Below are 25,273 nucleotides of genomic sequence, written 5' to 3' on the forward strand. Positions count from 1 at the left end.
TCGGTCAGCGGGTCGTCCCTCCTGGCACATGGGCACACGGCGCCGTCTAAGGACTCAGAAGCGCAAGGCCCGGGCCTTTCACAGCGGCTAAGGTGGCTGCTCGCGGTCAGCGAGCGCCAGGAGGATGTTGGCATGGAGGCCACTTGGCCACAGCTGGGCACAGAGACCCGCGGGACTCAGCGCTGCCCTCAGGGCCTCCCTGTGTCCAAGGGCGGACAGTTCTGCAGGACAGCGGAGCCCGCAGCGCACTCTGGGAGCATCACAGCAGGCTGCCTGGAGGGGGCGGCCGCTGAGCCGGGCGCACAGGAGGTGGCACAGTGCGGGCAGGCGGGCAGCGAGGCCCAGCCTGGGCAGGAGCCCACGCACCTGCTGCCCTTTGCTCCCGGAACCGGGTGCTGCGCTCCAGGCTGGGTGGTCGGGGCTCAGGCGATGCTCTGTGCGGGGGCTTCCTTCTGCTGGATGCGACTGACCGCGGACAGCTGCCCCCTCCCCGCCCCGCCCCTCGGCCCCGCGGCTGCTGTGGGAACCCTGGGATGCCACTCTGGGCTGCAGGAGAGAGGACGTGGGGGACAGCCAGGCCGCCCCCTGTCTGCGTGGCCACCTGTCTGCCCCACATTCCTGCCCCGATGCTGCTCCGTCCCGCAGGAATTCTGACTAGAGACCTCCGGAAAAATCCAGCGTCCCCTCTGTGGTGGCCATGGTGGGGACCCGGCCACAGCGACTTGCTGCTTCCCCCGCCCCCCAGTGGGCACCAAGCCTGGAGCGTCGGCCCTGGGGGTCCACACACCTGTAGGGACACAGCCGCCTCCCTGTCACCCTGGCACCCAGCGAGTCCTTGGTCCAAGAACTGAGTGGCCAAGTGAGCGGGAGCACTGCTGGCCGGGAGCAGAGGGCGCCTGGCCCTGGCCCTGGCCCAGCCCTGGGAGGCCCAGGGTCCCGGGGAGCAGCCTTCTTCCTGCAGAGGCGCTGAAGCCAGGGCCGCTCCAGGTCTGCAGAGAGCCAGCTCCTGAAAGCTGAGACTGGAGTCTGTGGCCTCTCCTCCAGCCCAGAGACGGGCGGCGGTTCTCTCAGGAAACACAGCAAAGCCGGGCAGGGGAGGAGTGAGAACCAGGGCCCTGGCTACAGCACCATGTGTCCCGCTCAGTGGGGTCTGGGGGGTCCCAGTGCCTAGGGGCCTCGTTTGGGGATTGGGGAGCAACAGCTGGGCCCGACTCTGCTCGTGGGTGTGCGTTAGCCCTCCTCCTTGGCGCTGCTGGCACAGCCACCGAGCAGGTGCCACAGCAGGGAGCAGCTGTGGGTGGCGTTTGAGGGACTGATGATCCGGTTCCTCCAACAGCTGCAGGCCCTTCGAGCACTGCTCATGGCTCCGTGGCACCAGGGCCCAGGACACGGCCGACCCTTGGGGACCAGCCCCCAGCCTCAGGGAGGGGTGGGGGAATGGTGCGGTGACCAGAGGAGGGACGGGCACCTGGAGACTTCCTGGGCTAGCGGCCTCCCAGGGGCTGACGGGAGGAAGGAGAAGGCCTGTGGAGAGCTGAGCAGCAGAAGCGCAGCCTGTGCAAAGGCCCTGTGTGGGCAGCCGGCAGACCGCGCTCCTCAGGGACCGGCGCTGGCCGGGGGGGGGGTGCCTGGGCTGCACCGGGTCACAAGGCCCTCCAGGAGTCCCGTCACCTCTGCCAGAGGAGGGTGCAGGCCTGGTGCGCAGTGGGGGGTGGATGTAGGTGGATGAATAAGGAACAGTGGGGACCCCCACCACACAGCCAGAGTGAAAGGCCCCCAGGAAGGGACAGAAAGGCCGGGGACGGCGGGACGGGGGCACCGTGACTTCAGGCCACCGTGCAGATCCCCGAGCCGAGCCCTGAATGACACGTGGGGGGTGAGGTGTCCCCCCGTGTCCCCAGGCTCCGCAGCTGCCCAGGGGTGAGACAGGAGGTGTGTGCAGGGTGAGGCCGGGGACGGCAATGGCCGCCCAGCCACAGGGAGGCCCGAGGGGGGCGGTGGGGTGGGCGGAGCCTGCGTGGGGGCCTGGGGTCCTCAGGGCAGGCCCAGGACGCGGGAGAAGGCCAAGGGGCGGGGGGCGGGGCCGAGCCTGGTGCCCGCCGGGAGCTCCCGCGCAGCCCTGGCCCGTGCCCCCGGTGCCGGCCGCCTGGGCAGGGCCGGCCGCCTCACGTCCGTCCGTCCGTCTCTCCCCAGCAACTACACGGCCCTGCTGGGGGTGTGGATCTACGGCTTCCTCGTGCTGCTGCTGCTGCTGCTGGACCTGCTCTACTACTCGGCCATGAACTACAATGTCTGCCAGGTCCACCTGGCGCGCTGGGGCCTGCGGGGCCGCTGGATGAAACAGGGCCCCCGGCGCTGGGGGGGCCCTGCCCGCGCCCCCCGCCCAGGGCCGCCGGCCCCGCAGCCCCAGCCTCCCCCGGGCTCCCAGCCGCCGGCCCCCCAGGCTGTGCACACGCTGCGGGAAGATGCCCAGAGCCCACCGCTGATGTCCTTCCAGAGCTCGTCTGCCTGGTGAGTGACCGCGGCCAGTGCTGGCCGACTGAGCACCTTCTCTGGCTCCTCCTGCTGCGCTTGGCTCTCTGGTTGTGGTCCCTGCAGCTCGGGAGGCTGAGGCGGGAGGACCGGGAGCTCAAGGCCAGCCTCAGCCATCTCGTGAGGCCCTGGGCGGCTGAGGGCGACCCCGTCTCTACATAAAACGCAGAACAGGGCTGGGGGGCTCCGTGGTCGGGTGCCCGTGGGCCCCGTCCTGGTACCACAGGTGAGAGGTGGCAGTGCAGCTCGGGAACAAAGCCCACCAGCCGTGGCGCTGGGCGCTGGTGTGGGAGCCGCTGCCGCTGCCCGCGACCTGGGGTTCCTGGCTGCAGAGGCAAAGCAGGAAAGGTGCTGGGTGTCCCTGTCACTGGCCGGTCGGGGGGACAGAGGGGCTTCAGGGCGCGGGAGACTTCCAGCCTGAGGCCAGGAAACAGGGAATCGCTTGGCTCCTGTCCGTGCCTTGAGTCACACGGGGCGGGGGTGACTCGGCAGGCGTCCCGCGGGTCCCTCGGGGGAGAGAGGAAGAGGGGGTGGGAAGGGCCTTGGAGGGTCAGCCCTTCGGGACAGCTGCCCAGCAGAGCCCTGCCCACAGGCCCGTCCACATGAGGCCAGCTCCCGTTCCTGCCTGGTCCCGTGCCGTGGGGCCGGCAGACCTCGGCCTGGCCCTGGGCAGTGCATAGTTGTCCAGGCCCCGGGATCAGGAGCCCACTGCGGGGCTGGCCAGTGCCCAGTCGGGTGCCTGGCTGTGGAGCCCAAGCCAGGGCGGCGGAGCTCAGCCTGGGCACCGGAGCTGGGCACAGCTCCCCCCCACGGCGCCCAGAGCCTCCCGCTGCCCCCCCGCAGCAGCTCCCTCGGGGTGAAGGCCTCGCAGGCAGCCCAGGGCCCAGCGCCACTCCCAGCCCCGTGACCGGGTGGACGCCTGGCCCTTCTTGACCTCCCAATTCTGGGGAAGGGGTCAAGGGTAGAGCCCCAGCCCTCCCCAGGGTCGTCCTGAGGGTTGAGTTAAACACTGGCACATAGTAGGTGTGCAGCTCACCTCTGGGGTGCCTCCCGGGAGGTGCAGCCGAGCTGGTCCATGATCACTGGTCACTCCAGGTAGCCACCGTCCCTAATGAATGACGCAAATAATTAACACGAGGCACCAAGCCGCGGTGCTCAGGGATGGGGCCAGTGCCTCCGTCCCTCCTGGAGGAGGCAGGCGGGGCCCGCTCCGCTCAGTGGACAGCTGACCCCCTGGGTCCTCTGGGCGGGTCTCCTGTGGCGCCAGGTGATGGAGGACAGAGGGCAGGTCCCCACCCCAGGGGAGCAGGGACACAACCGCAGAGCAGGAGGGGGAGCGTCTGCTGGCGACGGGGCGCCCTGCCCGGGGTCTGTGGCCACAGAACCAGGGGGCACCTGGCGCCTCCAGGCCCACAGAGCAGGGCGGTCTGGGGTGAAGCCGCGTTTCCCGCAGCTGGGGCTGGACGTTGGCCAGTGGCCCTCCCCAGCCCCTGGGCACACGTGCGTCAGGACGGCTCCTGCCTCTGGGGTGTGCCAGGGCCAGGTGTGACCGTCGTCGGTGGCATCTGGCGTCAGAGCCGGGCTGCCCGCCCGAGAGGCCTGCAGTGCCCGAGGGGGCACGTCCAGTCTCACCCGAGGAGGCTCCACCCTGCTGGACATGGCGCTGACTGGGCCCTGGCCCCCAGGCAGGACCACCAGCTGCAGCCACAGGGTGGGCACCCTCAGCATCCAGGCCCCAACACTGTCCCCACCCCCCTTCCAGCCTCCACGTCCCCCCAGAGGGCCTCAGCTCCTCGCCTGGCCGCACGGCCCCTGCCCGCCTGCCCTGGCCCTCCCGTTCATTCCCCTCTCAATGCCTGCTCAGCGCCTGGCTTCGAGGCACCCATGAGGTTTCCCTGGTAACTCACCCCAGGAGGGAGCTCAGCGGGGCTTCGACAGATGAGCGAACACGGGCTGTGGGCCCAGAGAGGGTGAGCGGCTTGCTCAGGGACACACAGTAAATCGTGGGCTTGAGCCCAGGTCTCCCAGGGCCACGCCTGGCCCAAGCCCTGTGCCCCGGCTCCTGCCCACTCCCCCAGAGCCTCCTCCCACCTCACGGAAACACCCCCCCTCCAGCCCCAGGTCCCTGCTCTCCATCAGTGCTGGGCCCGTCAGGCCTTCCACATCACCCTGGGGAGCTCCTGTTCACCCTAAAGCCTCCCCGGCACCCGGCACCCAGGAGGGCTGGCTCCAGGGAGGGCTTCCTGGAGGAGGCACCACGGGCGGGGTCCAGGGGCGTCCAGGGCTCTGCAAAGCGGCTCTCACTAGTCACACCACAGGAGTCAGAAACGGCCCTGAGCCACCCAGCCCAAGGACCCTGCCCAGGCCTTGAGTCCCGGTTGGCAGAAGGCCCCAGCAGGATGTTCAGGATTCACTGTCCAGGAGAAGGGACGGGCCATGTCCCCAGGGGCTGGGTCTGTGCCGGGCTTCTCGGCCTTGTGCCAGGAGTAAATGGTGACGCTACGCGGAGGGCCGGGGGGCAGCCGGGAGGGAGGGGCCAGCGCTGGGGTCCCCCACACCAGGGCAGCAGCTGGCACATGGTGGGCACCCAGGAACCAGATGCAGAGTGGGCGAGTGCCTTCTGCCCAGCCTGGCGCGCAGGACAGTGAAGAGTAGCCAGGGCAGCTCTGCGGCTGGACACCCCGAGCTCCGTTTTATGGAGGATAAACTGAGGCCAAGCGGGCGGCTTAGTCACCTGCGGGATCAGCTGCAAGGGGACTGGATTCCCGCCGGGGCTCACTCACCCCTGGGCAGGACCCAAGTGTCCCCAGGGGACGGGAAGTCGGTTCCTAGGCGTTGGCATGTCAGGCCCTCTCTGCTCGGGTCCAGTGGCCACTGAAGCAGCCTGGCACCCCCTGGCCCGGCCATTTGAGGGCCGCCAGCCACCAGTCGGGGGAGGAGGTGCCGGGCCGGCTGCAGGGTGGGCTCTGCTCCTTTGGGGTCTCTCCCTTCCCTGGCCCCACAGGAAAGGTCCTTCCTGGCCCTCAGAGCCTTGGCTGAGGCACCAGCCGATGCCCATCTGTCCACCTACTTCCTTCCTGGGCAAGGCACCTGCCCGAGGACCCCCGGGCATGCAGTTAGCCGTGCCACACCCGGGCTCATTTCACACCAATTTTACTCCTGGCCACCCTCGAACAGAGCGGCCAGCTCCTGCCCCAGGTCCTGGTGCACGGGGACCCTGGCACCCTGTTGAATGTCCCTGGGCCTCAGTGCTCCTGTCTGTAAAACAGGCACTGACAGAGTCACCTGCAGGAGGATCCTGAGCTCAGAGTAGGGCCCAGTGTGCAGCGGCCTGCAGAGGACACGGACCATCCTCATCACGGGGCTCAGAATGACGAGGAGAAGCCCAGCCCCCGAGTCCACCCGTGGCCACAGCCACAGCCACCCAGGGGCCCTGCCCTCCCTGGTCGCTGACCACCGTGCGCCTGCGATTCTGCGCCTCGGTTTTCTCGGCGAGCGTCCGTCCCACCGGCCATTGTCCTGTGGATTCACTTAATCTCTCTAAATATCGCTTCAGCCGCGACGAGGCCCGTGAGCAGCATTAATTGAGCCATTTCCCTGCCGCAGAGCGGGGCTAAGAGGCTCGGTGGAGGTTTGGTTTGACTTCTGTTTTGCTATGACAAGTACCGGTGGCGGGGCTGGGGACAGCAGCCTGGGGGGCGGGAGCCAGCGAGACAGCTTCTCCTGGTCTGTGCCTCTTGAATCGTTTCCTGCCATCAAGTTCCAGCAAGGATGGGGGGGGGGTGGCCGTTTAATGGCCCTGCCCACCCGTGCCCGCCACGTGGAGGTGGCGTGGTGGCAGCTGGTCCCTGCGCCCTCTGGGCCCGCTCCCTGGGACACTGGTGGCTGAGCACCTTCCCTTCCGTGGTTAATTAATTCCGCTCCCTCTCCTGGAGCGTCCCATTTATTTTACGGCGCCCCCAGGACAGTCGCTAATCGCAGTCATTTCCATAAAGCAGCGTTTATTTCCCAAATCCTCGTCCTCGCGCCTGGAGACGCGCCTCCCCGGAACTGTTTACTTAATCCGTTTTTAATTGACTTTAAATCAAGTCGCCTGTTTAGGAAACGCAGACCTGCGCGAGCCGCGTCCCGAGGGCTCGGGGTCCTTCCTACGCAGCCAAGAGCTGACCCTCAGATTCCGGGGGCTTGGGGAGCCGTCGTCAAACGTGGCCGCGATTAAAAGTGATATTATATAAGCGTGTGATTAATTCAGCTCTAATAGACGCCAGGGTGGCCGACACTGGGGACATCGCTTCCTGATTATTCTGCTGGGTTCACGGTCTCGGTGCTCTGGGGACGTGGGCCTCTGTCATGTCTGCAGGGCTGGGTGTCCCTCCCTTCCTGAGCGGCAGCACCGTGGCCGTATCTACCCACGGACACTGGCAGCAGGGGCCTGGGTCGCGGGCCGCTTTGCACCCTGGTTTCCTGGGGCGCGTCGACCCTGAGAGCAGGCTGCGGAGCCTTGGCCAGCCGGCCCCGGCTGCCAGGGTCCCGGGCGGGCACGTGGCTACCCGCACCACCTCACCTGCCCAGCCGTCTGTGGGCCTCACTGTGGGGAGCGAATGTCCCGGTGAACTTGAAAGAGAACCACGGCCTGTTCCTGGGGACACTGTTCTGGGTCCCCCCCTGACTCCTCCCAGCCCCTGGGCCTTCCTGGACAGAGCAGGGGGCGGGAGGCCTCCTTCCCCTCGGTCCCAGGAGCTATCGAGGGCATCTCTTTGCCAGCTCTCTTGCACCGTCCCTTCCGCGTCTCCCACACGGTGCTGGGGGTGGGGGGCACCCAACACGTCGTGGAGGTCACCAGAGAGCCACAGGTGCTGGGAACAGAAAGAAGGACGCAGAGCCCCTGCCCCGGGACCCGGCCCAGGACTCTGCCTGGAAGGATCCGTGCGTGTGGCCAGGGCCGACAGATGGAGGGAGGCTCGGGGACCACGCAGGATGCGTGTCCAGGGTGCACCGAAGGGGCCCTGCGACTGTCCCCTCTGTCCCTGGTTTCCCCAGAACTCCCAGGTCTCTGAGGCCAGCACAGCTCAGTGCAGGGGACCGCAGCTCTGGGCAGTTCAGGCACAAGGACCCTCAGAGACACCGTCCTGGGGTCTCACAGGGACAGGAGCCTTCTGTGGACTCAGCTCCTTCAGTGGCCCCAATTTCCTACTGCCCAAGGCCATCTCTGAGCCTCCGTGTCCCTTTTTATGACCTTGGGGAAGTCCTTGCTTGCCTGTCTTGGGGGACCTCAGGAGAATGGGGACAAGCCCCATCCCTGAGGTCCTGCCCTTGGACAGGCAGGGGACCCTGCCGCCCCCCCTCCGGCTGGCACCTTAATTAAAACGCCCAGGGACTGCGGTGAGCAGGGTGCCCGCAGGTGAGTCGTCAGCAGACCGTGAATGACCAGGGGATCACTGGCCCTCGGGAGCAGAGAGGGCGTCCCCCTGTGTCAGTTTGACAGGAATTCCAGGTCACCGCTCGGGGCTGCGTAAGGTAGAGAACGAGGAATCACCGTAGAGAGGAGCGCGGCCCGGGGAGGGGCGGCTATGACAGTCCCCAAAACCAACTTGGCCCCGGGGCTGGTGATAGGCCCCCGTCCAGATCCGCCTCGGGTAAGGGACACGGGAGCGTCTCCATCAGCGCGGCTCAGGCAGGGCGGTTCCTCCTCCAGGGAGACTCTGGCCCTGGCTGCTAAAATATTTGCTTCCAAGAATAGAGGCTGTTGGCACAGCAGACGTCTCCCAGCCCGGGCCCTCGCTCAGGCAGGGCCAGGAAGCCAGCTCCGCGACCTGAGGGCACCGCCCCTCACCCTGGTCTTCAGGTCCTTTCCAAGGCTCCCTGGAGGGTGCTGGGGGACTCGTCTCCAGGCTGCTTCCAGACCAGGGCTTGGGGGGCGCTGGGTGCTGCAGCCGGGGCTGAGAGGACAAAGCTCGTGGTCTCCTGGTTGTGCAGAGACCTGACACTCCGCCTGCAGGGGCTCCCGAGGAGGGCTCCGAGGATACGGGGAGGACTTGGTGCAGCACCTCTCTAGCAGGACCCCGAGCCCACCCCACTCCCCGTCTGCCTCCACCCCTGGGGAATGGGGCGCCTGCCGGGCACAGCACCACCCCCCTCTCTGTTGGAGGGTACTGGGGGCCTGGTTCCAACCGAGAGAGGGTACCCAGAGTGCTGTTGCATGGTGACTCCGGGACCTTCGTATCCCGGGGGGGCTGGCCTCAGATGTCCAGGATTCAGGACAGAAGCAGCCACCGCTGGGCGCTGGTGGCCACCTGGGCAGAGCCAGGAGAGGCAGCCGCAGGGGTCCCGGGCTTCCCATCTGCCTCCAGCTCTCCTTCCCAACGGCCACCCAGGCCAGGGACCCCGGAGACGCTTCCCTGGGGCCTCGGGGGCAGGGGCTTCCACGGCCTCAGGCCCTTGGGCAGCCTGGCTTCCAGGTCCCCTGTGGGCTGGGCCGTCCTGCTGCCCAGTGCTGCTGCCCAGTGCTGCTGCCTCTGAGCCTCCAGCCCCGTTCTGGACCCGCACTGTCCAGCTGCTCCCACCAACGTGGCCCCGAGTTCCTAGAGCCAGGGCCCTCTCCTCGGGCACCGGAGCAGAGGGACCTCAGGGAGTCTCTGTCCAGCGCCCCCGTCCCAGGAAGGACCCGAGTCCTCCCCCCCCCGACTTCCCCCCAGCACCGACGCTCATCCTAGCTGCTGGGGGCCAACTCCAGGTGTGTCCCAGAAAGTCCCCGTGTGCGCAGAGTGGAGAGCTGTACAGGGCTCGCATCTTCCCCAGCCATCGGTCAATCATGGTGCCTCTCAGCCATGGCACAGGGAGGGGGACATGGGACTCCACTAAGTGATGCTGTCCAGGCTGGTTCAAGGAAAATGTGGAGCAGCAGGGGGTCTGGGGAGAGCCCCAAGCCCATGGGCAGAGCCAACCATGGTGGGTGGAGGCAGGGAGGCTGAGGGAGGCCTGGTGACGAGGCCCTGTTCTGGAGGTGGACAGAGACAGTGGAGGGCCTGGACCTGGGGGCAGGGGAGAGAGCATGCCAAGGACTCCCGGTGTGACTGCAGTGACCAGTGTCACCACTGGCCAGGAAGGACAGCGCTCAGGGCTGAGGTGGTGGGCACAGTGTGGGGGGTGTACAGCACTGACCGTGCTGGGCACAGAGGAGAGGAGCAGGGGCAGCTGTGCATCCCGAGTGGCCAGGACCGGTCACAGGCCAGCAGGGCTGAGAGGTGCCCGGAGGTCAGGTGTGTCCCCAGGAGGCGGGGACACTGGCCCTCCTGGGAGATGGCCTCTCCCTGGCTGTGGTTCCAGGGGAATGAGCAAGTGAGCGGGTGCGTGTGCGCGGGAGGTGGGCGGGGGGGGGTCGTGGGGCCTGGGTGCCTCGGGCTCACTCACGGGCTTGGGTTTGACCTGGTCGCGCCCTGCCCTGCTCGGGTGCCAAGCCACAGGGACAGCGGGGGTGGCCGCCAGCCCCAGGAGCACAGACTGGAGGTGCCAGGGCCGCGCGGCCAGAGCTGAGAGGACAGGACGAGGCGCGGCCAGAGCGGCGGCACCTTCACGCCCAGCTGGGCTCTGGGCCAGGGCAGGGACACACCCAGGTCAGGTCCCATGGCCAGGGCGCTCCCCGCAGGCCCGGCACCCCACCAGTTCGCCCCGCCAGCCCCTCAGAACCAGGGGTACCTCCTCCCCGGGCCTCCCTGCCGCCCACTCTGCCCAGCAGAGCCGGGGGTCTGCCTCGCTGGCCCCGGGGGAACGGGCTGCGTCCTGCAGAGTCCTGGATGGGCCTCCGGGCCCCTCCCTCGGCTGCCTGCCCTGGGCTCGCCGGTCACCTTGGGCCCCCCCCAGCCTCGTTCCCTGTGTGAGATGGCGGAGGCCACTGGCTCTCTGACCCTGCATCTGCTAATGGAGCCCTGACTGGGGACAAGAATGGGCGCAGAATGCTCTGAGCATTTCAGGGCGGGAGGCACAGTCTCTTCCCGGGGAGCGGGGGGGTGGGGTGTGGACAGAGGCTGCCTCCGGAGGAGGCCTCCCGGAGCCATCCGCCCGTGGCATTTAGTGCGGAGTGCAGGCCTCCGGCAGAGCAAGGGCATCAAATATTTACAGACAGCATTAAAAATTAACCTCAGGACGTGGCTGTTCCCAGAAGTCAGGGTGAGGAGACGGAGGAGGCTGCCGGCCGGGCACCAGCAACGGCCACTTCCAGGCCAGCCCAGCTCCTGTGGCCCAGTCCCAGAGCCGGGCAGCCTCCGCCCTGCTCTGCACAGGCCCCTGGCTGTAAGCCCTCGGGGGCTCCCAGTGGCCTGCAGGCAAGGACAGGCCCTCGGCTCAGCATCCCCAGCCTGGCCCTTCCTCTCTGGGTCTCAGATTTGCGGGATGGAAAGGAATGAATCCTGCAGATGGGAGGAGGCCAAGGTGGAAGTGGAGACATTCCAAGAACCAAGGGCAGCAGATGCAAAGGCCCCGGGGCAGAGAGCAGGGCCCTGTGCCTCAGAAGGGAAGTCGAGGTAGCACAAGGGAGGGAGGGAAGGGAGCTGGAGGCCACCAGATAGGCTCCATGTCTGCAGCCTGGGAGGAAGGGGTAGCAGAGGGCAGGAGGTAGGAAGGGGCGCCCCTGGGCCTGACCGGTGGGTTGGTGGGAATGGGCAAGAAGTGGGGCACCCAAGGACTGAGCCAGAGGGCACATGGGGCGGGCTTGGCACTGGGGATCAGCAGAGCGCAGGATCCTGGGTGGGAGGCCCCACGACTGTAGGAGAGAGAGCAGCGCAGGAGGGGCAGGAGGAGCCCCCCAGTGGGAGGCAAAGCAGGAGGGTGGCAGGTCCAGAAGGCTCAAGACAGTGCTCTGGGAGGGGCAGGGGCAGCCGAGGGGCTGCTGACCGCCCTGCTTCTGCCCACTGTCCCCGTGTCCCCACAGCACGGAGCCGGCTCCACGGGCACCTGGGCACCGTCCCAGCCCGCGCCCTCCCCCTCCGCCAGATTCTGCACTTTCTGGGACAGAGTTGGCTTCTGAGGGCAAGAAGGGGAGGCTTCGCGTTAAGTCCTCCCGAGTGCTGTGCGCCCCATAGGACAGCAGGCCACAGCCGCGGCCACAGCCACAGCCCCGGAGACGCACTCTGCGGGAGACCCAGCAGGGGTGGCTGGGGACGGGGGCAGCTGGGGACACTGCACAAGATCTCTCAGGGCAACTGTTCTTCTTGCCTTTTTTTTTTTCTTTTGGTACCAGGGACTGAGCTCAGGGGCACTCGGCCACTGAGCCACACCCCAGCCCTGTTTTGTATTTTATTTAGAGACAGGGTCTCCCTGAGCTGCTTAGCGCCTCACTTGTGCCGAGGCTGACTTTGAACCCGCCATCCTCCTGCCTCAGCCTCCCAGCTGCGGGGATCGCAGGCTGCGCCACCCCGCCCGGTTCTTCTTGCCTTTTTATGGACGTGGAAACTGAGGTTCCGGAAGGTCACGTGACACGCCCAAGTCAAACAGCCAGTGCGCTATCAGGTCCCAAGAGGCCTGTCCACCCAGCACAGTGCCCCACCTCCCTCCCTCTGCCCCTGGCGCTCTAGCCAGCTACATGACCCACCAGCCTGTTGGGCTACAGGCAAAATAAAATTCCCTGGACGGGGCTCTGTACCCCCTTTTGAAATTCCTTCCCCTTTCCCCCAGGGGGTATCAGGGATTGAACCCAGAGGCCCTTGACCACTGAACCACATCTCCAGACCCACCCACCTACCTCCTTTGTATTTTATTCAGAGACAGGGGCTCATTGAGCTACTTAGGGCCTCGCTGAGTTACTGAGGCTGGCTTTGAACTCGCGATCCTCCCGCCTCAGCCTCCCAAGCAGCTGGGACTACCGTCGTGGCCACCAAACAAGGCGCTATTCCATGCACTGTCCTTTGTAACCTCCCCACCGCGCCCCCAGCAGAACAGTCCACTGAGGCTGCGGGAAAAAGGTGACTCCTAGTTAGGTAAGCGCAGAGGCTGAAGAGTGTCAGCTGTGTGCCAAGTTCACAAGGAGCGAAGAGGCCGGGCCACAGTCAGCCTCCACCTATTCCAGGGACAACAGGTATCAGAGCCCCGGTGGGCTCAAACCCAGGCCCAGACATGCCTTGCTGCTCCTGATTGGCTCCCAGGGACCACACCCCCGTCTCTGGGCCATTCACTGTGCCAGGGGGTGGGGCCCAGTAAAGGGCTCCTCCAATCAGGGCTCACCCCTGAGGTGGGTGGAGCCGGGTGGGAGGGGCTCCGGAGCCTGGGCGGCTGGGAAGCCGGCAGCGCCCTGTGGACTTCGGCTTCCCGCCTGGGAAAGGGGCCGTCGCACCTGGTCCCGGCCTGCGGTGCCACTCGGATGAGAGGTGCCCGCGCCCACGACCGTAAACGGGCAGAACTGCGCCGCGGCAACTGGGGCTGCTTTGTGCCTGGGGAGGAGCGCGCACCTGCGCCACAGCAGTGTCCTCCTCCAGAGCTGCCGTCGCCTGCTTCAGAAGGTGCAGAGCAGGGACACCAGGCTGCCTCCCCGAGGCCCTGCACCCCTATCAGCTGGGCGGCTGGAGGTGTTCCGAGATGGCGTCCTGAGGCAGTGTCACCGTGGGCATGGCAGAGGGCACTTGGGCTGTGAAAGGCATTGTTGACCATAGCGGCTTCAAGGGTCATGGCCCCACGGAGTGTCACACTGGCACAACTTGATGAACTTCAGCTACCAAACTTCCCAACACCCAGGCTTCCTGGCACCGTGACACCCCTGACCCCCAGCCCCTGAGTTACTTTGGCCCATTCTTGAGCTTAGCCGAGTGGATCCGGACGGTATGGCCTTAGGGCCTGGCCTGTCACCAGAAGGTCGGTCACCGGTGACCAAAAGGAGGCAGATTGAAAGCTGCTGAACGAGGCTATATTGAGACTGGCTCCGGGCAAGACCCTGCACCCAGGCTCAGCTGGACTTGGACTTTTATCGGGCTTAGGGCAGGGAGGGAGGGCTTGGGACAGGGTCCCTTGTCCTCCTGAGGTTGGCCGGGGATCTTGCTGAGCTCATGTCCTTCCAAGGTTGGTGAGAGACCCCGCTGATTGACAGGTGGTCATCACTGCTTGTCTGTGGGCGCCTGATTGGTTGTTCTTTTGCGCATGCGGGTTGCCTGGTGCTTTGTTCCCTTAGCCACCGCCAACCGACCTGACAGTCACACCACGCTTTGACCTTGTTGACTGCAGTGCGGCCTTCCATTGTGTGGACGCTCCACAGAGTGTGCATCCTGTCCCCTGGCGACTTGCGGGTCCTTTGCTCTCTGGGACCACATGAACAGCTGCTCAGGTTGCCAGCAGACCCCCGAGTGCATGGCTCTTGGGACAGCACAGGTGTGTCCTAACAAGGTGCCACAAACCCAGTGGCCTAAAGCAACACATGGTTAGCTTCCTGCCCTGGGCCAGGGCTTCCTCTGGAGACCCCGGCTGGATCCCTCTGCCCTGCCTTTCTCAGCTCTGGGAGGTGCCAGCCATGCCCCCCTCGGCAGCCGCCCTCTGCCCGGCTGCTGCCACGGCCACCTCTCCTTGACTCTGGCCCTGCCTCCCTCCTGTGGCCCAGCCACATGACCCCAGCAACCCCCATCTGGAGACCCTGAGTGTCACCCCAGCTGCAGAGCCCATTTTGATCTGTAAAGGGACAGGCACAGCTTCTGGGGATTGGGGACAGGGAGAACACTGGGTGTTGTGATGGCGCCTGTGCATGTCCCTAGGGTGACAGGACAGGCCCGGATTCTGCCTCAGGACTTCCTGCCAATCACTTTACAAAGAGGCCCAGGCTGAGTCCCACGGGAGAGCTCCTGCCGCGTCCCCCCCACGCGCTCACTGTGGGCAGCATAGTCTTGGCCTCTTCCATGGGCGCACAGGGGGGCTCTGGGGGCCTCAGGCTCCTCTCTGCCCTTGGGCCACCTCACAGGCAGCACCACCTTCGCAGCCTCCAAGGACAGTCCCACAGGTCGCACCCTTGGGATCGCCGCGCCTCCCGCCAGTTCTCAGCGTCCCAGCACCGGCTGCCTGCTCCCTTTGCAGAACACAGCTGTCCCCACCTGGGAGTCGAATTCCTGGCACATGTGGGGGAGCGCCTGGCCCAATGGCTACTGTCAGGGCTGAGTGCGGGAGCTGCTGTCATCTTGTGTCGGGAGGGACGGTTGTCTGCAGCTCACCTGGCAATCACTCATGCTGGGCGGCATTCCCCTGCCTCAGCGCCCATAGTTGCAGGCTCCCCAGACCCGGAGCTTTCATTATGATTCAAATTGCCAGGTGCTCGGCTTCTCCTCCCAGGGATGCTGCAGACACCAGCCCCCGGCCTGCCAGCTGCGCTGCTCCTCTTCCCGATGCCAGGCTCCGCCTCGCAGGGCTGCCTGCCCGCTGCCCGCTAAGCAGGATGGTCCCCAGCCAGGTGGCCGTGTGGCCCGGTGCTCAGCTGCACAGACTGGATCCTGGCTCTGCCCCTCACTCCAAGTGTGACCCTGGACAAGCTACGCAGCCTCTCTGAGCCCCAGCGTCCCCAAGCTGTGCGGATCATGGTCCCCAGCTCTCAGGGTGGCTGAGGACACTGGGCCAGGCTGTGCCATGGGGACAAGGCTCAGAACAGTGCCCGGCTCAGAAGAAAGGCCCAGCACAGTGGCCCAACTCCCAGCCACTGTGACCCTCCACGTGGCCCTGACCAGGATGCTCCCTCCTCCTGGTGTACTCCTGGCTAACTCTGCTCGGGGTCAGCATCCTGGAGACTGCCCCTGACCTCCTCCCAGGCCAGGACCCTGGGGACCCTCGGGAGCCCAGACCCTGGACACATGCCACTCCTGCTTTGGGGTCCTGGTGTGGCTCCAGCTCAGCTCTCCAGGGCAGGGCGTGACTCGGTTCCAGGACCCCAGCACCCAGCCCAGGCCTGGACGGAGAGGACGTCACAGCAGCCGGTTCTGCAAGCCCAGGGGACCTGTCGGTGGCCAGCGGCTGGTTGACAGTGAGGGGCGTGTGACCAGCAGGGTGTCCGAGAGGACAGGCGGCCCCACAGCAGGGCCGGGGGCGCTCGGGTACAGAAGCCAACAGTCACTCGGGACGCTCCCTGCTCCACGGGTGCTGCACGGCTGGGACAGGTCGCCATGGAAACAGAACCAAAACTGGCCTGGGCCCAGGATTCCCTCTGGAAGGCGGTGTGCTGACCGCGTCCCCAGAGCAGATGGCTAACGCCAGGCCACATCCAGGTGGGCAGCCGCAGCTGTTCCCAGCAGAGGGCCGTCCACAGTGGCACGAGAAGGGGTCCTGCCGGCCTAAAGTCCTATCAGGGGGGTGCCCAAGGCCCCGGGAGGTCAGGCACTTGCCCAGGGTCACCAGCCCGTGAAAGGCAGGACTGGGATCTGAGCAGACCCCGACTTTGAGGCCTGTGGGAGTTGGCCGTGCCCCGGGGCGCTTGGTGAGGGTGTGGGGGAGGTGAAGCGGGGTCGGGTGCCCCGGGCAGCGGGCCGTGGGAGCGGAGGTCCTAATGGAGGTACCTGGGAAGAGGTCCCCAGGTTCCCGCCGAGCGCTAAAACTGCGCCTCGGAGGAAACCTGAGTCCATGAGGTTTTTCTAATGTCGCTGATTTTGAAATATCTCATTTGGTTCAAAACAATATGCATAAAAATGTGGGTAAAAAGCATAGATGATAGGAAAGCAGCCCAGGCCCCCTCGCAGCACGAGAGCCAGGCCAAAGCCACCGAGGCCCGGCTGCCCAGAGCCCCCACCCTCTCCGACTGGCGCTCCGAGGTGCAGAGCGCGTGTCCTCTCGGGCATGACTGACTGCAGCAGCTGGCGCCCTCCAGGGAGGTCCCCGAGGAAGGCTGGGGCCGAGGCCAGCGGCAGGGCGGCCAGGAGGAGGCTCAGAGGAGCGGGGGACGCGGCCTCCCCCAGGAGGAGCCTCTTAGCGGGAGGGAGACGCTCTTGCCGGGCAGGCCAGGAGGCCAGGCTGAGGCCCGTCCCCAGCCCCCAGGGAGGCCAGGCTGAGGCCCGACAGACCTGGCTCCCTGACAGGCCTCTCTCTTCCACCGTCCCTCAGTCCCTGGGGCTCCCTGTCCCTGCCCCTCCCAGGCCAGCGTCACTCTCCAGGGCTGTGGGCACCACCACCCAGGCCTGGGCAGAGAACCCGTCCAGGCCACTTTGTCCCCTTCCCTTTCCCGCCCACGTGCCTGTGAGGCAGAGCTGGGGGTTCTCATGTCGGGCCGAAGCTAGACTCCTGACGCGGAGGCCCACACCAGAGGTCGGCAGAACCCTGACTCATCTCCTCTGTTTTGTCACCTAAGCTTCTTCTGTTCATGCGACCCGTCTCGCCCCCATCCCTCCCTGCCACACACGATGCCATGCGCAGGTCCCCGGAGCAGGACGCCCTGCTGGACCCTGCTGTCCCCGGGCTTCCCTGAGCCTCTCGGGCTGATTCCCGCAGGGTTACCTGATTCCACGTTTCCACCTGAGAACCAGGCCGGGTGGGGGACGGGCCCTGACCTCCTCCTGGCGTCCCCCCCTCCCCCCCCCCCCCGCCCCGCCGCGGGACATCATGCTGTTTTGCGGTGTTGAGAGCCACCGCCGAGTCGCCGAGTCGGAATGGCCCCTTCACTTTGCCAGAAGTCATGGTTGAGCGGCGGCCATGAGGACGCTGCTGGGTTGATGCAACCGTATATAGACCTTTACTGTCCCATAATACGGCGGCTCTGGCTGCCTGGGCCGCCCGCTGCTTTGGGGTTCCCGTTGAGTTCTTGGGGGGTTCCGAGGGTGGGTGCCTGCGCCGCCCGGGTGCAGGGAGTTCCGGTGGGTGTGGTGTGCCCCTGGAGGAGCCGCTGGGTGGTTCGGGAGAGTCCCGGGAGCGTGTGTGGAGTGTGACGTGGGAGTTCGGAGATAAAGTTGGTCCCTGCTGGAGTGGCTCGCGATCTGTGCCCAGCCAGACTGCGGCACCGCGGCCCAGTCCCCAGGCTCGGTGGCTTTTCACACCCCAGATCTACAAGGCTGGGCTGGTCCCACCCTCCTGGTCCAGGGCTCCCGCATCAGTGGCCACCATGGGACATGGCTGTGTCCTGAGCCGCCACACGGGTCACCCCACTCTCCACGCCCACTCCTGCTCCCTCCCTGGCGGGGTCTCGGGGGGTCTCCGCAGCTCCCTGCTGTCACATGGCCGCAGTGACCTCGAGGGCCTGGTTCCAGGGCCCCGCGGACGTGGACATCCCTGGAAGCCCAAGTCCTTGTTGAAAGGGACCCGCGCACGGCCCCGGGTCCTCCTGACCCCCAGCAGCGTCGAGGCTGGATCGTGGTCACGCTGCGCGGCCCGGGTTCGGGGCCCTGGGCACAGCCATGTCCAGCACATCTCCTTTCCAACGCTGGCTGGGCCACCCGGTGCCACACGCTGCCTGTCACCCCGTGTCACGTCTGGGTGGCGGGTCCCCTTCGTCACTTGCGTGCCCACCTTTTGAATCAAGTCCTCCCTGGGGCTGATGTGATGGCTGCTGGGGACAGTGCACCGTCTTGGGAACTGCGTGGTCACTGAGTGACCGACTGCTTTGGGCACAGCTTTAGGTTTTCAGGAAAATGGAGCCGAAAGCGCAGGGTTTCCTGCCCCCCCTCCCCCGCGGTTCCCATGATCACCAGCGTCTCGCATTTCTGTGGCTCCTCGGTGACAAGGTGACAGGGCACGGGTCACACCCCGGCTGGGACCTGAGGGTCTCCTGCCGCAGCGCTCACATCACACAGGACAGGCCAAGTCCAGGCCTGGGGCAGACAGGCTGCCTGCGCTCACGCGTGTGCTGTGTGAGCTAGGGCACCGTGCTGAGCCTCTCTGGGCCTCATTTTCCTCCTCTGTGCAACAGGACTGACCTCGTGAGGCTCTGCTGAGGACTAAATGAGTGATCTCTATGGAGAGCTCAGAGCAGCGTCCAGCACAAAGTGGGTGCTCAGTAAGTGCTTTTGAAAGTGTGAATCTCAGGCTACATTACAGGGTTGGGGGACAGAGGAGGGACATACTTCTCCAGCACCCCCTGCCCCCACTGCGAGTCCTCAAGGCTTGGGTGGCACAGAAAACTCAGCCCCAGAAGCCCTGCCCTGAGGATCCAACTGCACCAAGACCCGAGTGCTGAGAAAGTGAGTCCTGCATGGAGGCCCGGGGGCCATCTAGACAGCAGGCCAGCAGGTGCAAAGGTCCTGTGGCAAGAGCACCGGAGATGCTGGGGACCCCCAAGGTGGCCCGTGTGGCTGCAGAGGTGTGACGAGGGGCGTAACAGGAGACCAGGTCGGAACGCAGCCAGGAGAGGCACCAAGGCCGTTAGAGGATTCTGAGCCAGAGAGACAATAAAGATTTGTTCTGAAGGTTAGGTGGCCGGGATCAAGCTGCCCTACTGTGCTTCCTCCTGCGTTTCTGTGCTGAGGACCAACTGCGGGGAGGTGAGAGCAGTGAGTCTCCGCACAGTCCAGGCAGGGGAGGGCGGTGGCCTGGCCACAGGGGCAGTGGCCAGAGTGGCTCGGTTCTGGTCTGTTTTGAAATAGAGCCGAGGAGATTGGCAAAGGATCGGACCTGGCCGTGAAGGAGGGCGGGGAACAGTGGACAGCGCCCTGGGCCGGGAGACTGGGAGGGTGGGAGGCCGGGAGGCCGGGAGGGTGGGAGGCCAGGAGGCCGGGAGGGGAGGGCAGGAGGCCAGGAGGCCGGGAGGGGAGGGTTCAGGGGAATCGCAGGGGTCCACTGAGGGGACCTCCGGGGGCCATGGGAGAATCAAGATCCAAAGAGATGTCTCAGCGTGTGACAGTGATGCCACGGATCTCCACGGCAAGCCCTGGAAGGGGAGCAGAGGACACGGGTGCCCTGGGCAGGGGACAGAGTGGGTCATGGGCAGCTGCTGGGGCCGTTCGTTCCCTCTGGGTGGGGTGGGACGGGGCGCCATGTGACCAGACCCACAGGCAGCACGGGGCTTTAGATGGGGTGTGGGAGGGGCCAGAGGGGACCCCAGGACCACCAGGTGAGCAGATGGCAGGTAGCCTGGTGCCATCGAGGTCGGGACATCTGTGGGCAGGGCTCGTCCAGGGAGGAAGACGGGGACTTTGACTTGAGGAATACCGAGTTTGAGAGGTCTCTTAAATGTCCAGCTGGTGTCGTCGAGTAGACGATGCGGCTGTGACATGGAGGGTGGGTGGAGTTGGAGGCCACACAGTGTCAACAGATGGCACTCACGGCCATGGGAGGAGGTGCCATCTCAGGATGAGTAGAGATGACCGGGGAAGAGGCTGCTGGGAGGTGGGGCAGGACCAGCAGAGGGACTGGCAGACCAGGCAGGGAGTAGGGGAGGGGCCAGGAGAGAGGCTGAGCCTCCAGGACACGAGATGGACCACTCAAGTCAGTGGTCTGAGAGGACGGGTGGAGTGGACCGAGACCTGACCACTGGCTTTAGCAGCATGGAGGTTGTTGGTGACCTTGACAAGGGCAAATTCTGTGGAGTAGTTGGAGCCTTTTGAAGAGGTTACGGTAGAGTGGGAAGTGGAGCAGGAGAGCGAAGGTACAGACAGTCCTTCCAACATGTGTCTCCCCTCCTAGCCTTCTATCATTGGATTTACCAAGAGTTAACATGATTCATTGTTTGCCAGAGAACCAGCAGCTGGATTTATTAGTTCCCTTTTTTCCTTTTCTGTTTTTAACTCCATTTCAGTTTTAATTTATTTATTGCTCTCTTATATCTATATTGGGTTTATTTTGTCTTCCTTTTCTGGCTTTTTGAAATGGATGATTAATTCATGCATTCTTGTGTATTAATAAAAATCATGTTTTTTTTTAAGGCTATGAATTTTCCTCTGAGCATTGCTTTGGCTGCATCACCAGTTTCTGAAATTTTTTTTTATTCCTAAAAATGGTTTTTGAATTTTTGTTTTGAAAAGTTTAATTGTTATTGTCTAAATATTTTGCAATTTTTATTTATTTATTTATTTTGCTCCCTTTGATTCAACAGTTATTTGAAAGAGTTTACATACTTCTTGATGCTACAGTTTTGGGTGTGTGTGTGTGTGTGTGTGTGTGTGTATGTGTGTGAGTTTGTGGTTAGTATTCTCAAATTCTATTATACGGTAATAGAGAATGTCATTCTGTTTCTACTTTTGAAAATTTAGGCCTGATAGTCCCTTTTTGTGTGTACATTTTCAAAAGCATTTTTATAAATATCACATTGTCTTCTACACCCACCCCCAGACACACACACACACACACACAGTCATTGGCTTCCCATATTCTTACTGGTTTCCGCCCCTTCGTCTGCAGTGGGCTGAGGAGGTGAGTGAAGACACAAGGCTGCAGCACACTCTGCCCTTTCTTCCTCCATCCCCAGCGGTCCTTGCTGTGACTCACAAAGCTCCGTCACTGCGGTCAGCTCTTCCTGGCGACCTTCATCCTGGATCCGCTCACAGAGCCTTCCTGCCTCTCTTTGCTCTTTCTTGCCCACCTTCAGCTTCCCTCATCCTGAAGCCAGAGCCCTGGTTCCCTGGGCTGCATCCGTTTGTTATGTTTCTGCCCGTCCTCCTTTTTAAAATGGGACACGGTTCACATGACATAAGTTTTAGCCTTCAGCCATTTTTAACCACACGGTTCCGTGGCCCTGAGTCCCGACCTCTCTGAGTCGCTCTGTCCCAGGCACCTTGTGTGTCCAGTCTGAGGGTCCTCTCTTGAGCCAGTGTGTGTGGCTCGTTGACGTCCACTGACGGGGCGGACGCGCTGGGTGAAGTGCTTCCTGCTTTGAGGACTCCTGTGGGTGCCCATCTCCCCACGTGTCCTGTTTTCCTGGTTTCACTTTTTGTATATGAGCCTTCTGATAATTTGGAAAGCTGTGTTTTCGAGTCCGTGGCCACCTTCGTTCGTGATCACAACGCGACACCATATACTTAAAACCCGTTTTTCTTAGGCAGGACTCATTTTCTCCCTGTGAGGGAGAAGGTCAGAACCCAGAATTCTCTGCTTCCCTCCCTTTTGCTGGCAGCAGTTTGTTTTAGTTGGTCACTTTCCGTTCACCTTGATGCCTCTGACGTCACCTCGGTTTCTGAGTCACCAGACGATAATTGAATGAGTCGCAGTTGTCGTCGGTATCGCCTCCCCGTCTCACCTCCGTCCGTCCCACGTCAGTTCTTTGCTGTCTTTTTCGTCTCTCTGTAATAACCCCCATTCTGGATTTCTTTCAGACGTGGCCCTAGAGTTAAAGAGACTCTGTGCTAATTGCCAGGGGTTTTCCTCAAGAGTGACCCCATTGCCCCTCGGTCTGCCTGAGTGTCCTCTGTAGGGTATTTAAGCAGGGCCATGGGAATTATAATCTTCAATGTGTTCAACAGGTTTTTTTGTTGATTTCATGATCACGAGATGGTTGATCAGGGCTTTAAACTCTTGGCACATTCACTCATTCAACAAATATGGATTGGGGCTGGGGATGTGGCTCAAGCGGTAGCGCGCTCGCCTGGCATGCGTGCGGCCCGGGTTCGATCCTCAGCACCACATACCAACAAAGATGCTGTGTCTGCTGAAAAAACTGAAAGATAAATATTAAAAAAAAATGTTTAAAAAAATATGGATTAAGTCCCTACTGTGCGCCAGCTAGCCCCTGGCGATATGGCGATAAGCAAAGCCTGCAATCACCGTGGTCCTCTGTAGCCCAGCAGACTTCTGCTACAGGGCGTGGGCTGCCACGTGACCCCCTCATCTGCCAAGGAGAGACTGGTGACTGCGGCTGCTCCTCCGTGGGCAGAGGCAGGATCGTGGCTCCCCACAGGTGGGTGGTCTTCTGCTTCTCGTTGTGTTGCCCGCGACAACTCTCCTGTCAAAGCTGAACGTGTCCCCGCAGGCCGTCTCCACGATCCTGCCCCTGCCCGCTGGTCTCCAGCCATCCAGGCGTTTTGGGGGCCCCTGCGTGTCCTCCCCATGACTTTGTAGGACAGGGGCATGTTCAGTGGAGTGACTCTGAGATACGTAATGGTTTTGTCATCTTGCAAGTGGCATCTGTACGTGTTTCTAATATTTCCAGTTTGTGATGGCGACTGGGACCAGGAAATTTGTCATCCAGCCAGAGCAGTTTTGAGGGCCGCGGGGGAACGGTACTAAAAATCTCATCAGCACAGCCTGTGTTAACTGAGACTGTGCCCAGACAAGACGGCCCTCGGTGGCCTGGCGACTGCGGGGTGGATGACGCTGTTGAGTATTATGTCGACCTGGTGTCTCGCAGATGGGACTCACCCCTTTACATCTGCTCCGTCATTCTGACGGACGTCCTGTTGGTCTGTTAGAGTTTCTAGGTGCTGGTCTTCAGTTCACTGCGATCCTGGTTCTGTTCCAATCCTGAATCTGCATTTTTCTTCTCTTATTGCATGGGCTAGGGCACAAGTGCTATCCAGAGCCACAGGGACAGCACATGTTTTGTCTTGCTCCCAGAATCATAGTCACATGATTCACCAAGTCCAGAGGACACAACCTGGCCTTTTCTGTCCCTGAGACCCCAGACAAATGACCCCAGCAAGTTCCCATGGAAGAGACACTAGGTGATACTTTGTTTCCTTCTGTTTCCTCAGAAAACCTTTTTGCCGTGCCTCAGGATGGGGGAGGTGACACCCGAAGCACCCGGTGCAGCCTCCAAGGACAACTCGGACAGAGACGCCAAGAGGAGCCCAGGCGGAGGCAGCGGCAGAGGAGGAGACGCCGTCGGTGCCCGAAACCCCCCTCCACGGACTTCTAGCATCAGGAGCAAACTCAGGGCTGGGGCCGGGGTGCCGGGGAGGGTCCTGGGCCACCCGTCCGCAAGCAATAGTTCTCCTTTGGGCTGGTGGCTTCCGAGGGTGACTCGTTGTGGACTCGGGTGACCAACACAGGGTGACCCTGGCAGACTTGAGCCAGAAGGGTTCCAGCCGGGGGTCCCACCCGGGGTCCACGCACCGAGGCCTCCCTCACCTCTGCCCCCTCCTGTAGTGGCCCGGGGCCTGTGGTGTCCGAGTATCGGGTGTGAGTGTGAGTGTGTGCGTGTGTGTGATCCAGGGTGTGTGTGTGTTTGTTTGTTGGGTTAGTTCTTACTGCGGTCCCCCTGCAAGTCCTCTGATGGGCACAGGTCACCACGTAGCTGGGGTCCTGCCAGTGTCCTCCTCTAGGGCCCGGGCTTCCTGCTGCAGTCAGCAGCAGGGTCCAGCTGGAGCTGGCCGTGTGTGAGGCCAGCCTCAGTGCCTCAGGGGCCCTGGGGACTGGACAGTGCCAGCAGGTGGTTCTTAGGGACTCGTCCCTACCAGCTGGCCACGTGGAGGCCGCCCACTGCCACACACAGGAGCTGCTGGAGTGGGCAGGCTGCCAGGGCCATGTGGCCAGCAGAAGGTCAGCCCTTGGGCGCAGAGACCCAAAGTGCTCCACAGCCCGGGGCCCGAGCGCCTCCCCCACGGCCGCCCAGGGTCTCAGTGCTCAGCACGTCCAGGTTAAGCGCCTGCCCTGCTGGACCCTGTGCCGGGCAGTGATGAGAGGTGAGTCAGGCCTGGGGTCTGAGAAACTCGTTGATCTTTGCCAGACAGGGTGACGAGGCCAATGGAAAACCAGAGCGGAAGGTTCTAGAAGGTTCTAGAAATCCCTCCACCTGAAGTTGGGACTTCCACGTAAACCTGTAACCTTTGCCCGTAGAGCTCACCCTCACCACCCCCTGCCCTGCTGCTGCCCCGGGCACACAGGGAAGGACAATGGGGGACAGTCCCGTCAGTCCCCAGGGCGGGCTGCAGTGTAGACGTGCTCCCTCCACAGTGTTAGGCCAAACTCTCCCGCCTCTCAGCTCGGTGGCCCTGCTCAATAAACGTGTGTCCCTCCTGCGCCCGCCGCCTCATTTCGTCGGCCCCACTGCGCGCACACCGTCCCACTCAGCAGAGAGCAGCGCCCCCAGGCCCCGAGGCTGGCCATGCCGGGCGAGCAGGCAGGAGGGCGGCCGTGGGGGGGGCCTGCCCAGGAGTCCGTTCGTCCAAGGGACACGGGAGGAGGCTCTGTGGAGCTGGGCAGCTGGGCAGCTGGGCGTCTCAGCCTGGACCTGGTGACAGACCTCGTGGGGGTTCCAGATGACAAAGGGACGCAGGAGCCGAGGCTGGTCCTCCTGGGCAGCGGGCGGCTCCGGCTCCAGCCCAGCCAGACACTCCCCGGGGCCAGCAGGATGGGGTGCGGGTGACCACGCCCTGCCCACACTGGGAGGGCACCTGAGGGCCCCGTGACCGCCCGAAGACCCTCATCCCACCACCCCGGCTGGGCTGAGTCCCCACGCGGGGCCCTGCTGGAGCTCACACCACACGCAGGGACGAGGCGTCCAGAGCGGCAGGCGGAGACGGTTTGGAGGCTCATTTTAATTTTCCAACCTGGCCGACGGGTCCCCACCCAGGAAGAGCCTGTGGGAGCAAATCTGCAGCTCCCAAGCCCCAGGAGGCCGAGCGGCCCTTGGTGGGTGAGAGCTCGTCCTGTCGAAGTGGAGGGACAGCGGCCTCCGCCGGGCACCCCACCCAGGGAGGCCAGGAGAGGAGGGTGGACACACCTGCCCAGTGCCAGGGTCTTCCTGGCCCCCAGGCACCATTGGATGGTCAGGGGCCGAGAGTGGGCGGCCTTCCCTGCAGGAAGCCCACCTGCAGGTCAGGCGCCACCCAGGCCCCGGCCGCCTGCCACCTGGGTGTGTGCAGTGGCACTCGGGTGGACACGCACACCCGGCTGGTGGCCTGAAACTCGAATGCCCACGTCGAGCAGCCAAAAGGACCAG

The 25,273-nt window shown here is 63.8% G+C and overlaps 1 protein-coding gene across 5 annotated transcripts in view; it reads left to right on the forward strand.

Moving 5' to 3' along the window:
• Shisal1 (shisa like 1) overlaps positions 1 to 24,311 on the forward strand; it is a 95,198-nt gene extending 70,887 nt beyond the window's left edge. For all 5 annotated transcript variants that reach the window (XM_077798996.1, XM_077798995.1, XM_077798997.1 and 2 more), the window contains exons 4-5: positions 2,194 to 2,511; positions 23,085 to 24,311. In XM_077798996.1, the coding sequence (XP_077655122.1) occupies positions 2,194 to 2,511; position 23,085 (319 nt within the window). In that variant the 3' untranslated portion in view covers positions 23,086 to 24,311. The remainder of the gene's footprint in view (positions 1 to 2,193; positions 2,512 to 23,084) is intronic.
• Positions 24,312 to 25,273: the final 962 nt, after the last annotated feature.

The sequence above is a fragment of the Urocitellus parryii genome, chromosome 5 (assembly GCF_045843805.1).
Source record: "Urocitellus parryii isolate mUroPar1 chromosome 5, mUroPar1.hap1, whole genome shotgun sequence".
Lineage (NCBI taxonomy): Eukaryota > Metazoa > Chordata > Mammalia > Rodentia > Sciuridae > Urocitellus > Urocitellus parryii.